At 40.9% G+C, this 14,101-nt stretch overlaps 1 protein-coding gene across 3 annotated transcripts; it reads right to left on the bottom strand.

The window, feature by feature from the left end:
* Positions 1 to 777: 777 nt before the first annotated feature.
* On the bottom strand, positions 778 to 14,021 carry clspn (claspin). Of its 3 annotated transcripts, none has more exons than XM_035528958.2 (24): positions 13,971 to 14,021; positions 10,729 to 10,843; positions 10,048 to 10,409; positions 9,791 to 9,952; positions 9,097 to 9,147; positions 8,944 to 9,016; positions 8,517 to 8,619; positions 7,794 to 8,317; positions 7,515 to 7,700; positions 7,253 to 7,407; positions 6,598 to 6,812; positions 6,456 to 6,508; positions 6,152 to 6,336; positions 5,417 to 5,927; positions 5,274 to 5,328; positions 5,082 to 5,166; positions 4,866 to 4,957; positions 4,593 to 4,754; positions 3,996 to 4,117; positions 3,722 to 3,846; positions 3,366 to 3,483; positions 3,208 to 3,281; positions 2,028 to 2,189; positions 778 to 1,101 (listed from the first exon to the last, which is right to left on the bottom strand). In XM_035528958.2, the coding sequence occupies exons 1-24, from the start codon at positions 14,004 to 14,006 to the stop codon at positions 985 to 987; spliced, it is 3,843 nt and encodes a 1,280-aa protein (XP_035384851.2). In that variant the 5' UTR covers positions 14,007 to 14,021; the 3' UTR covers positions 778 to 984. The 3 variants fall into 3 exon arrangements, with proteins under 3 accessions (XP_035384851.2, XP_035384852.2, XP_081555867.1); XM_035528959.2 differs by lacking the exon at positions 13,971 to 14,021 and adding an exon at positions 13,228 to 13,797; XM_081699741.1 differs by lacking the exon at positions 13,971 to 14,021 and adding an exon at positions 11,795 to 13,216.
* Between the last annotated feature and the right edge of the window lie 80 nt (positions 14,022 to 14,101).

Below are 14,101 nucleotides of genomic sequence, written 5' to 3'. Positions count from 1 at the left end.
GGCGTAGCAGTTACTGCACACTCAACCTGTGGCCCAATAGCTTTTGACCCCAGAAGGAACCTGGCAACCACAACAGAATTCATCTTTTGAGTTAAACACTGACAGTCACTTGTGAGAATGCTTTCCCTCACTGCTTATAGTGGCATCTTATAGAAAATGAAGTTCTCACTAGATTAGACAATCGTAACTACAAATTTAGTATTCTTAAGAAAATCACAGCTAAAAAGGAAAGGTCCACAGAGGGCCTGGGGCAAGGTTGGTCCATTTAAAAACTGCACAACTCAACCCTCATTAACAAGAGCCCCTGGCTTTTATAGCCAAGGACTAGTGGACCACCTCATTAGATGCCACCATTTAATTAGCCCAGGATAAAAGGCACCATTAGGGTGTCTACACCAGGACAGCTACATACTTAGGCTTCCATTTGGTTAGTTTTCAATTAACTCAGCTTTGCCCCAAGTTGCAACAATACAAGAACAGCATCTAAATCTTAAGGGACTATAAACTTTGGGAAGACTGTTCCAAGTGCTCACCTGCTCAGTGTAATCCCACAGCACCACTCAGCTAATTCATAATATGGGGAGAGTATGAGGCTGAGAAACAAAAAACTGAGAAAATAGAACATTTTTGATTATGCTTATGATTGCTGCAAACTGCGTTTATCAAGGGCTTTGTAGCAGTTATTACTGCATTTGCATCTAGTTTTGGTGAGAGCAGGACCTAGTTATAATCACACCATTTAGCCTAATTAATATAAAAACCTTCTCAAAACCAAAATCAAATTTAAAATACACTTTTAATTTACAATTCTATAAAAAGTTACAATCAATAAAAATTGTAATATTTACATGATAAACATCTAAAACAGACACATGCAAACAACAAGCAAAAACAAAGCATAAATGAACTGCCAGATTTAAATGGGCTGAGTCAACATGAGTGCAGGTTTGCAAGGTCAGTGATATCAGAAGAGTTGGCAATGGTTCAGTTCTCCAGATAACTGAAGATGCTTCTTGGAGGTCCAGGGAACTTCAGGGAATTCTCTAGACACGGTCGCTTGGCGACAGAGGCCAAAGACTCTGTCTGACCTCTTTTCTTGAACTGTAAAATTCAAGTAGAAAGAAAGGTAAGGGAAAATGTAGGTCCACACACACACACTTTTTTTTTTTTTTTTTTTTTTACATATGCATACACATTTCATTCAATAATCAAAAATGACTTCACCCACAAGTTTGCTATAGGGTTCCTCAATTTTTAAAACTTTTTTTTTTTTTAAATATCGGTGATAACTGAACAAAATTATAAGTCATAAAGCTTTATGAGCAATGGTGAAATTAACCTCTCTTCCCTCTCGTCTACGAAAGTTTGGAATTGCTCATTAGAATAAATTACCAATACTAAAGAGGCTTTATCAAAAAGAAAAAGCACATTACACACTGATGCTGGGGTAGATAGTAAGACAAATGAAATCATTTCTTGTTATACATGATATTGACACCCTGGTGACTGACATCTGTAGGTTACATGCCTCAAATTAAGCGATGACATGAAAAGATATTAGGAAAACTTGAAAATATTTATTATATCAATTACCATGTTTAAATTAAAAGGTTTCAGCTTACAGCCTGACAGATGTTTGTACTAATTACAGTGAATCTGACAATCCTTTTCTTTGAGATAACTGACAAGCACCAATTTACAATTATTTCTTGCTTCATAGGATGCCTCACATGTATTATCATTTGGGACCAAAAATACAAGAAAGGATTACAAATAGCTTGTCATAATAATAATAATAATAATAATAATAATAGTAATAGTAGTAGTAGTAATAATAATAATAATAATAATAATAATATAGGTACAGCTTCTTAACCATGCAATGAAAGACTATCTCCACCTAGTGGCTCAAGAGAACTTCAAATTAATCTCATCATCTTTAATTACACTATTAATCCAACCCACCTCACTATGTGTGACTTTGTTGTGTGAATAGTTTCAAGATCACATGCTCTATGGTAATGTACCTGCTTCCTGGGGCCAGAGGACACAGGTGGCTCCTTCTCTGGAGACAGTGTCTGGAAGAGGAATCCTCTTGAGTTCCGCGGGGCGAGAGGGTTGCCCTCTGAAATGTTGGCCAGCTTCTGCAACATTGCTTGCGGCTGACTGAGCAAAGATCCTCTTTTTGCCTGGAGGGCAGATGCAAAGTTTGAGAAAAGTATAAATACACAAAATGAAGAGGGAGAGAAACTGACAAGAGGACCTAGTAGCAAAAAACACATTAATGTAACTATAACATTAACTATAACATTAATGTAAATATAACATTATGTTAACTATAACATAATTTAGGAAGTTTTAATATTCACTATAAATGGCCAGTTTTTAAGGAAGTGGCTTTTCCGCATTTTGTCCCATTTATTTTAGCTGCAATTCCTGTTTATTTTAGCCGCTATTTGAAAATAGTATCGAAATTCGATCAGTGAAGGAGCATTCAAAATATTTTCTATGGGGCGGGGGCAGATGGTTTAAAATGACAGCATCCCTCTACTATGTCCAGCCAAGTAGACATGAAAATATTACCAAAAATGACATTTAGGGATATATTTAACAAAGTTAGTTGGCTAATAAAGGTTACTCAAGTTTAATAGACATACAATTAGAAGACTTTAATAATAAATGCTCAATATTTAGTTAGATAATTTCACAGAATATTGATTTGTAATAGTCAACTAAATACAAAATCTCAAACATGTGGCCTATGGATTGCTATGAGAATGACCACATGATATTGAAAATGTTTAATAGTAGTGTGATCATCCATATTGTGTTGTCATGCCTATATTAAACATGTGTTTGTGTACAACAGAGGTTTTAAGTACTACCATCCAAATGCACTAAGGAACTCAAGATGATAAACAATCCTAATAAACAAAGATAAAATTAACAGGATAGCAGCGGCATTGGCTCACTGCATATTTCGTTCTCTAACCTGGGATGAAATCAGTTTGAATCTACACCCAAAGAGAGTCATCAGACTTCTGCTCTGAGCCATATAATGCATTTGGTAAAGTACTTATGAACACTTTAGGAAAAGCCAAAGTGAATACATTAACCAAACAGGAATGTTAGTTAATTATTTCTCAGCAATAACCAAGAAAGGTATGAATGAACTAATTGGAGTTAAGACAGATGACAGATACTTACTACAGGTTGACATGGTTTCTGAAAGGGATTGAGGTTAGGGGCTGCCTTTTCTTGCACTGGCACGGATGAGGTCTCTATACACACACAGACACGGTCAGATGCTTGAGGAATACTTAAAAAGAGACACACATACACAAATAAATTGCTGTCCTATTCACCTCTCTTCTGGAGCGTCTTGGCAGTTAGTTTCTTGGCTAGCTTCATGAACTGGCTGTCCTCCTCTCCAATTTTCTCCTCATCCTCTTCTATGTCTTTGCTTTTAGCCTGAGCTTCAGACTACAGTAGGGACATGACACTGTTTCAGACTCAAAACCCTTTTAGGAAAAGATCAATCTTGGAAGGCATGAGATTAAACATAGCTCATAACTATGTGAGCATAGGATAGGAAAAAGCAGACTGCTCATAAGTGCTGTCATTATGAGAATTATTGTTTCTTGCCATTTTTGATGGTCTTTTCCTCCATCACTCATGCTCACTCGCGCGCGCACATGCGCGCGCACACGCACACACACACCTGTTCGCGCATCCACTGCTCTCTCTCCAGCCTCTCCTTTTGCCTCTGCAGGTCCTTCTGATCCAGTTCTTCATCCTCCTCTTCCTCCTCACCAATAGCATCAACCCCAAAGTCAAAGCCATCATCTGAAAGATGGTCCAGACACAATACAAAACATCAACCCAACATGGCAGGTATGTGCTGAAATTGTTGTTCTCATTTAAAGGTTCAATTACCAACCTTTGAACCAAAAATAGGGTTTAAAACTAAGAACCACACCCCCACCCCCACCCACCGATATTCTTCCAGCGGAAACGGCGCTCTCGACCAGGCCCATCTGAGTGAAGGTCTCCATCAGCCAGGTAATGCTCCTGATACAAACGTAACTTCCGCTTGTCATCATCTAGGACCTGCTTCCTAAAAACACAGCCCAGCTAAAAACCAGCAAAACCCAGTATAGCAGAATGTCACAGTTCTAAAACCAATGTTTATGCTAAAATTAGGGTGCCATAAATTGCACCCTTCTAGACCACAACCTAGTGGTAATTCTGTCCTGCTGAAATTTATGTTGATATGAAAAGACACTAAAATAACTAGCATGCAACAAAGTCTGTAATCATCAGTAAAATTTTGATATCATTTTGACAGGATTTTGTTCCACTTCTATATTATTAAACTGCATGAACAAATTATTTTACATAAATACTCCAGCATGAAACAGGTCTAATTTCTGTCAGAACCCTGAATGCTAAAATGGTTGGACATTTAGTACTAGAATATTCCTTTAACATAGGCAATTAGCTGAAAATTCTCTGATTCAGCAGTTTACTACCACCAGTACTAGAAAACCACATCAGTGTATGACCCGAGTCTTTCCCTGTTTCAGACTTACATGTGGATTTTATTAACTTGGTCCATCAGCTCTTCGTCTGATGGAAGGTCTTCCTGTAGTTCCTCTTCTTCATATTCATCACCCCCCTCATCCTCCTCATCCTCGCTGCAGACATCGCTGCCCGACAGCTCAGCCTCAGAGTCCACAAACTCAGTGATGTGCCTGAATGTAGACAAGAGCCAACTTTAAAAAGACATCAGTTACTGGGGGTAGGGACTAAAGGAGATTTTATTAGCCAACACAGCAGAATGAATGAATGAAATCTTAACTTACATTTTCCTTTTGTCTTGACGCTGCCCAAATACTGCCTCTCTCTCTTCTTCTATCTCACTCTCATTCTCTCCATCAGAGTCCTCCTCATCCTCCTATGAAGTCATAACAGCTTGGTAAAAGTAATTAAACAAACACTCACTCTCTCTCACACACACACACACACACACACACACACACACACACACACACACACACACACACACACACCTCACTTACCTTCTCACTGGCACTGTCTACATCTGACAGCCGAAATTCACAATTTCCCTCTTCTTCCTCCTCCTCCTCCTCCTTCTTTTTGTCCCTATTAGAAACCACATGGTGTCGGTTAACGATGCTCCATACTGAAGAGAGCTTCACAGTGCTAAACCATGGATGACACAGGCAGGTCAGTATTCACTTTAGAATTACCTGTCAGATGCATTCTCAAACGCAAGACTTCGCATGGATCTCTCTGAAGACGCAGCTAAAAGATGAAGAGAAAATTGAATGGATGCCAAAGCACTTCAGTTTAAAATGGTCTCAAGGCAATTAAATAACTTTAAAAAATGAACCTGGGCTGCCTGTGAACTTGCCCGAACAGAGGGCAAGCAGCTGATCCATGTATCCTTCCGAGCTCCCACGACAGCCCCTGTCCTGGTTCTGTGGCTCTAGCTCAGCTCTACCCTCTCTGGGGGTGCCACTGGCTGTTGCAGGCTGCGTGGAAAAGCCTCCAGAGCACAGGCCCAGCAGCTCATCCTCGGCCCCAGACTGGCTCTGGCCTGAGCCAAAGCCCCCGGAGCAAAGCCCCAGGAGCTCGCCCATATTGGCGTCCATGGCGTTCTCGTCCAGACTCTCCAGCAGGAGCTGGCGCTTATGGGAGCGTCTGGGGCCACCGCGTGGACCCACATTTAGGAAGCCATCAGCATCTAACAGCTGAGACTGTGTGTCCTCCTCCAAGGAAAAGGGGCCCTGCGAGTCGCCTCCACCCAGGGGAGCAAGCTCTACTGGGGAAGGCATAGCATACAGGTCCTGGGAGTCTTCCACAGGGAGTGAGAGGGAGGGCTCAGATAGCTTACCAGAGCTCTGAGAGCAAAGAAAAGATGGCGAGAAGGGAGGGAGAATGCAGGACAGGAGAAAAAGACAGGATAAAAATAAAAAGGTACAGAAAACAGATTAAGTAAAGATGAGTGGATGGGAGGACAGAGCACCTCACGTGTAGAAAAACTCCATACAAGGATTAAAGAATCTCAAAATTGGATTTAACTGGCATTGAATTGAAGAAGTTTAGCTAGCTAAAAATGGCTGACCTTGGAGGCTGAACCGAGAAAGCTTTGTCTTAAGAGGCAGGGCGAGGGTGAGCGGAACACACCCGCTGACATGCCTCTACCTGCTGCCCGGTTAGACGGCTGGTAGGATGGGAGCGTGGCGGCAATTAGCTCAAAGCTGCTGTTGTGACTGTTGTCCTTAGTCAAGGAGATGGCATCCTCATCCTCTGTGGCATGGAGGAAAACAAACACAAACAAGCTTGTCTTTGAGGCAGCAAACACTCATCAACTGTTATCCAAATTATTTTTAAAGGGTACACTTTGAAGCTTGGTGAAGTGAACTCACCCATTTTGCTGTCACTTTCTTGACCAGCTTGCCCAGCTTGTCTGGCACAATCTCTAAGAACGATACAAAATTTCATTTTAAATAGAATAAAAATATGATTTTCTTCCTGTCTAGCACTTCCTGACACACATAGGACACTCACCCTGTTCGGGAACAGGAGCTGCCTGCAAACAGCATCAGAGTACCATCAGTGTCTGGGGTGGGAGAGAGACTTTTAAAGCCAGAAGGACTCTGCTTGGCTGCTTCACCTCTGTCTGCTTCAGCCACCTCCTCTCTCTCCATTCCATCTTCATCCTCCTCTGCCTCCCCAAGACCTCCCTCCTCATTCTCACCATCACCTAATAACTCATCCACACCCTACAAAGTCAGTTTGAAGTGGAAAGAGACGTTAATCTAAGAGGGACACTTCCTAAAAATAAAATGCACCATGAAATCTATCAGTGTTCTTCCCAAGCTAGCATCTTGATGCAAGCTGCTTTGTAAGTGTTCATAAGAGTAGACAGCTTTAGTATAGCTAGGGTTAGGCTGCGTGAACCCAAATTATTACACCTCACTTGTAAAATATTAAATGTATATAAAACTAAACAAAATGCTAAATCATGTCTTGTTTGGCTCACTGGAAAATGCTTACAACATAGTGAGGAACAATGCATGGATACCTAAGCACCTTAAGAGAACAAGTTATTTTAACCACACAGTAAGGTTAAAAAATGCTAGTAAAATAAGCAATGAGGTCTTTCAGACAAACAAAACCAGTATTAAGATCCTTCTAATTAGACTGAAATTGGCACCGGTACCTCTTCATCCTCTGAATCTGTCATCTCTTCTTCTTCCTCTTCCTCGCAGTCTTCATTGTCAAGTCGATGAAGGGCAGCACGACGTTCTCTTTCTTCCTGCCTGCGGATAGCCATGGCTTGCTGCAGACGAGACTTCAGCAGAACCAGTTTCTCCCCTGAAGAGGGACAGTCCAATGATACAAGCCAGCAGAAAAGCTCTATTAAAGAGCATAGTGCAGCAAGATATTTCATTGCAATATTGCATGTAATGTGCTCATTGCACCTGGCTTAGAGTAAGTAGGCTCCTCCTCTTCCTTGACTGTGACTGTGATGGATTCAGTGTGGAGCTCCTCCTTACCAGAGGGTATGGTATCCTTTCTCACCACACTTATATTCAAGGAATGTTCTCCTCTAGAACGTGGAGCAGACTGGATGTGTCTCAAGAAACGCTCCTTCAGTGCCTGTAAAGCTGAGATATTACAGACACAGCATGCATTCTAAATGTCTGAAAGCAACAGAATAAAAGAAATCGTCTTCTGCACAGATACAGAACCACTCTCACCAGGGTTAGCCGGAGGACACTCCAGCTGTACAAAAGCTCCGTCATCTGCACACAGCTTTGCTACAGGGGGTGGTTCCAAACCAAGATCACGCAGCCTGGCCAATTTGTCTTTCCTGGGTTTAGCCACTGCTGGTTCTGGTGCAGCTGCGGCAGATGCAACCTGTTCCAAGGGCACTGTCCCATACTCAGACTGCTGAACTGGGACATGCTGCTCCTCATGGTCCTGTTTTAGAGATCCAGCCATCTCTGACACCTCTATATCAGGAATAGTGCTTTCCTCCTCTGTATACTTCTGGAGCTCTTCCTTTGATGAAACTCCTGGCTGGTCTTCTGTGGTTTTAATAGCAGCATGGGTCTCCCATTCATTTGCAGGGTCCTCTGGTTGGGCACAGCTGGCTGGGTTTGGTCTTTCCAGGCACAGGTCAGCCTGAGGATTTGTACTATGCACAGGTGTTTTAGATAGGCTGCATTCACTGTGGGCCACTGCAGAGGCTTCTAATACACAGGGCTGGTATTTGGCAGACCTTGAGTGCAAGGAGAGTGACAGAAGTTTGAATCAGTATGTTGAGGAATGTGAGGAGATACAATAGCAATACAGGACTAGGTGAATTTAAAAAGTCAAATGTACCACTGATATTTCTAAAGCAGTCAGCGCGACCAATTACTTCTTTCCCTGCATACAGAACATTGGTGTAAAGGAATCATTATGCTAAATTTGCATACTTTAACAATGCCATAGCAGATCCTACAGGACGGGCTCTACTCTTGAAGAACTGGTGAATATCCTTGGGCTTGGGAACATAGTATGGTAGTCCTATAGAAGACTCTGCAGATATAAAAAAGAAACCACAAAAGCATCATCAGCATGTGTACATGTATTTAATCACAATTAACAAACATAACCCTCCCACTACATCCTTCTATTGAATTCTGCCCCTTGAAGTGGAAGTGAACTTTCAGTTCAACACTTTAATAGTGTCCAGGATGACAATTCATTAAGAATAACACTACTTCTCAATACATTTTTGTAAATATGGACAGGTTAGTGAACTCCCCCAAGTATGGTCTTTAGATGGTGTTCCTCAGTCAGAGTGCATGCAGATGACCAGAGGAATGATGCCAATGGGCTATGATTTCAGGACTGACTAACCTCTCACAAGTCGCTGACTCTCACTGTGGAGCTGTTTCATGGCCTCCCTACTGGCCTTCGCTGCTTTTCTCTCCTGAGATCACAATCCAAACATATTTCAGGCTCAGCAGAAAAATGAACGCACACATGGAGAACAAACAAAATTCTTTATACCTTGCGCTGGGGATTGTCATCCTCCGCTTCATACTCATCATGCAGATGGAGCTGTACTCCGGAGAAATATAACTGTCAATGCACAGCAAAACTCTACCGAGATGTGCAGCGCAATCTAATACGATTTAAACTAATATGATCCAGGACAGAGCTTTGGCAATTTATATGCATTTCAAGATTATTCTGTGGTTTTAAAGTAAATACATCTAATCTGAAATTAAACTATTTATAGTTTCAATATAAATGAGCAAGAAATAGAGAGAAAAACATGACAGCCTGAATTATTAGTAATCACAGAATTCAAGTGATTTCTGTGGCCCTTTTGCATCCATATAGTTTTTGAAAAATTTACATTTTATATTCAGTACTGCTTGTCTGCAGAATGTTATCTGTAAATCAAACTTAATTATTAAATGTTTCTTTGCATTTTTCGATTTAACAAATTGGTATCATACAATAAGATATTCAAGCAATGACAAAAATAATTAGTTCCAAGATACTATGGATTCTCCACCAGAAACTGGTAGGCATAGGAACGGGCCTCCAACAAATCTGTGCCTACTTCATTCTCTGAATGCATGAAATACCTTGTACCAGATTCTACGATCAGATTATTCCCCTATATATTTGTTGAAATCATGTCCTAGATGAGTGCTTGTGCCCGTAAAGCTAAAAAAACGTGTCCTGCTATAACCTTGTGGTTGGCCTTTTGCCTCATAGCATCTCTGATGGCTTCTAGAGACTCTTCTTCCTCCATATTCCCATCTGACATGTTATCTTCCAGCTGAGCATCAAACAGATCACCATCACCAAGCAGACAGCCACTATCATTGAGAGTTTTTGGCAGATGGGACTCCTGTGAACAGAGCGAGTGAATGGTGGACAGCAATGACAACATGTATTCATGTTTCTTTTATGAGTTCCCCCCCAAAAAAACCCAAATCAACTCACTTCATTGGTGCTTCCCTTTTCTTTCAGTCGTTTCAGCAGAGCACCCTGACGCTTCTCCTTCTCTTTGCGTCTCTGTGACTTCTCCCTCTTTTTGTTCCCATACTTAGCTTCACCTTGAAGCAATTCTGTCTCTGGCTCACTCTCATCAATGTCCACAGCAATGCGAGAGATCCTCTTTGACTGACTCTTTTCTACTTGTTCAACCTCGCTGGTCTTTGTCTCCTCTCCACTGGATTCTGACAGGACAACAGTCTTGGCCATCCTGGCCCCTTCCTCCTTCTCATTGTCACTGTCACTGTCACTGTCCTGCAGAACCTTCTGAGAACGTGCCTTCCGGTTCACGACAATGTCATCATCTGAATCTGGAGAACAAAATGCTTAAATAAGGCTTTATGATTTAAAATGCCTCCTAAATTATGCATGAGCACACACACACACAGTATGGCAAATTGGACTCCTGTGTACATACACAGTGTGTATGTACAAGTACACACCCACCATAAGGTTTAATAAAAACATAAAACATGACAAGACAAAAGGAAAACACAAGAAAAACAGAGCTGTAGTTCATCATACAATCTATACACACAATCTCAAATTAGAATAACCAAGTTTCTAATCCCCCATGTCTGAACCATCTGTACATATTTCATAACACATTATAAATATGTAATGAATTACCTCCTTGAGCATCATTGACAGTTGCTGTGCTCGTGCTAGCCTCCTCTATAGGTGAGCCTACACCACTATCTGAGTCACTTCCTGTGTTAGGGCCCTCAGCAGGGAGATCCACAGTCTATAAACAGCAAGTACACACCAAACATTTTTGTCAGTAATGTTCTCCTGTTAAAGTAATTCATAACATAACTATGCCAATGCTAAAAGAAAGCTTACAGGTTTTCTGCTCTTTCCCTTTTGGGAAAATTAGATCAAAGTTATACAGCTAGCACAGTGGCAAGCCATTTCTACAAAGTACAAGTCTTTGTAGCGTGATGCAGAGCATTATGGGATTATGGGTATGCAGAGAATCCATATGCTCACAGAAGGGCCGACGTGCACACTTATGAAATGTCAACTACATGTTGCGTAGAGGAGTGCATCCAGTGAATGCCGAGTAGCTATCTGGTAGCATTGGTGGCAGGTCATGAGAGCCAAACAAATCAACTTAAAGCAGAGGATGCACAAACAAAACGAAGCACTCAAGATGTATGGGGTTAAACATTTACACAAAATGTATACTTAAATAGATATACATTTATATGAGAATGTCTGCATTTGACACCTACACTCAGAAGTCTTAAGGCTGAATAATAGAGTATGTACATCAAACTCTGCAATGGCTTCTGAGGCATGCTTAGAGGCCACAGAGTGGGATGTGTTCTAGAAGGACTAAGAAATTGACACCAATGGTCTAGGCACCTGTGTGTCTAAGTATGGCAACTTCTGTGAGGACATGATTATCTCTTCAAAAAAGGTCAGACGCATCCTCAACAAACCATGGATAATCAAAGACATCAAGACACTAAAATAGAAAACATGCCTTCATGGCAAGAGGCAAGGAAAAGGTTCAGCACATTGAGAATGACCTCAAGATAAAAGATGAGAGGTGAATCTAAAATACAAAAGCAAAGTGGAACAACAGTTGAGAGAATGAGTTAAAAACTGTATGGAGACAGATGAGGAAAATAACAGCAGTAGTGGAAGGGAGCAAGGAGAGGGTTTAAAAAGAGATAAACAAGAGTTTAACCTCTTCTTCAACAGGTTAGGCTCCCAGCCCCCCTCTACTGACAGCTGCCAAACAGCCATGAACTGAACAGAATTTCTGAAGATTGTTGGGGTTCATTCCTTGGAAAGAGTGATCTGGTGCAACTTCACTGTCCTACAGGGTGCTTGGTAAAAACAAAGGCTGTAGAAGAGAGTGACTCCAGCAACACTCAATGACTGAAGAATTACACATTTTATTCATAACCAATGCATTTCAGTAGATGGCCCTTCATCAGGGTTCCCTATTAAAGGCATAAAGACCTTGAACCCCGATTATGGCCCAAATGCTGAAACACATTTGGTTACAAATAAAGTGAGTAATTCTGTAAACATCAAGTGATGCTGGTTTTATGCTTTTCTAAAGTTTCTTGGTGTTCACACCAATAACAAACTGGACTGGGAACAAAATACAGATGCACTTCTGAACTACACCTGTTCTTTCGAGCTGTATGCAGGGATTGGAACATGATGAAGGACCTAAACAGCCTGAACAAACTGGTCAAGAAAGCAGAGCCCATAAAAGATAGGTATTTTATCATTTATTTTTGCATTTTTCCTATTCTTTTTTTCTTTATTTATGTTACACTTCACATTCTGCTACTTGTAATAAGTACATTTCTCTCAAGGGATCAATAAAGTTCATCTTATCGTACAGAGCATACACATCAAACACTCATTGTGATCAATATTTAAAAGCACAATCGGCAAAACTCCATTGCCAAACATCTGAGTTTTAGATCAACTGTAGGCTTAACCACCCTATAGCACGGACAAAGCTCCTTTCCCAAAAGACAAAATAGAGAAGCGCGACTAGTTATCTAGCGAGTTACCTAGTTACCTAGTTAAAACAGTAAATGATACGCTAACTAGTTACACGCTAAAAGTTGGCAAATTTGGTAGACATGGCATAATTAACGCTATCCATCTATGTAGCTAGGTTAGCTAACTAGACAGCTAAAATTAAGTTCAGCTATCTGGCTAGTGACTCCAGCTAACAACCAGTTGAATAGTTAACGCGATATCTAGTTAACATTCAAAGTACCGAGTCGTATTCTAAGGGCAAACGTGAAGCTAGCCGTGCAATCCATACTAAAACAGGTTAACCCTAGCTAAATATAATGGCATTTAATATAGGTTAGCTAGATTAACTGGGTTGGCTAACTAGCTAAGTCTCATCTGCGACCAAACAGCTAGCTAACTAACTGATTTAACGCTAGCTAGCAAGGCTTAATGTTGATTTTTATGGCCTTCGTAGCACGGCAATTGCCGTACAACTATTTTAGCTAGCAAGCTAGATGTTAATGAATGATTGTATCTAGCTAGCTATTGTACCAAAAATCAAACTAGCCAGCTAACGAACAAGATAGTCAGCTAATGAAATGTAAAATAAGTACAGATATTGGCGTGTTACATTACCCGCTGGGAGAGAAGCAGGCTCATCTTTTGTTGGGGTGTTATTCGGTGTGAAAACGCATTAACGACTCCAAATTACCAGTTACCTAACACCAAAGGTTTTTACACAAATGTAATCCGAGTCTGTAGTTTTCACGTATGTAAATGTAGCTGTATCGAGTTAAGTATTGTTACAATATACGAGCAAAAGCAAACAACCCGCCCGATGATCCTCGAAAACGGATAAGACTTCAACTTTTCGCGCGCAGGACTGAACCGCTTTTCTCGAGGTCATCCGAGCTCTCTGATTGGACCAGCGGTTACTAGGCCCTCCAGGACTGCCCGAGAAAAAGATTATTGACACAATTGCTTCGGTGTAGAATGTAGCTCACGTCGACCGGAAAACACGTCTCTGGTCGTTTTCCTACTTGTTTCACAAACAGCGAGACTGAAAATAGCGTGGACATGTACTATACCCAAGCTCTTAATTTCCCCGACCGTTGAAGGTTATATAGGCTATTGTCTATTAACTACCAAACTCAGAATTTTTCAATCGAACAGCACGTCGATTTCTTACTAGCATTCAGTTCAGATGGCATAACTGGTGTGTACATTGATTTAATATCGCCTACATGCAACAGACGTGAGCTGCAATCATTTATCTGCTGCAATCATTTATCTATTAGTCTGCAACCCTACCTTTCAGATATTGAACTAATTTAGAAGTAAATGTTAAATCTCAAGAATTTTGCAAACTGGCTACTAACCATGCTTATTTGTATGCTAATGATAACTCTTAACATTTATCAAGTTCCATTGACACGGAAAATGTTTTCAATGCTACGCATGCGCACAGAAACGAATACGTTCTCACGCATGCCCAGTTACAAATCCCATG

This window comes from Electrophorus electricus, chromosome 2 (assembly GCF_041902795.1).
Source record: "Electrophorus electricus isolate QZ-2024a chromosome 2, ASM4190279v1, whole genome shotgun sequence".
Lineage (NCBI taxonomy): Eukaryota > Metazoa > Chordata > Actinopteri > Gymnotiformes > Gymnotidae > Electrophorus > Electrophorus electricus.
Note: the sequence above shows the minus strand (reverse complement) of the source record. Positions and strands in the feature narration are given on the sequence as shown.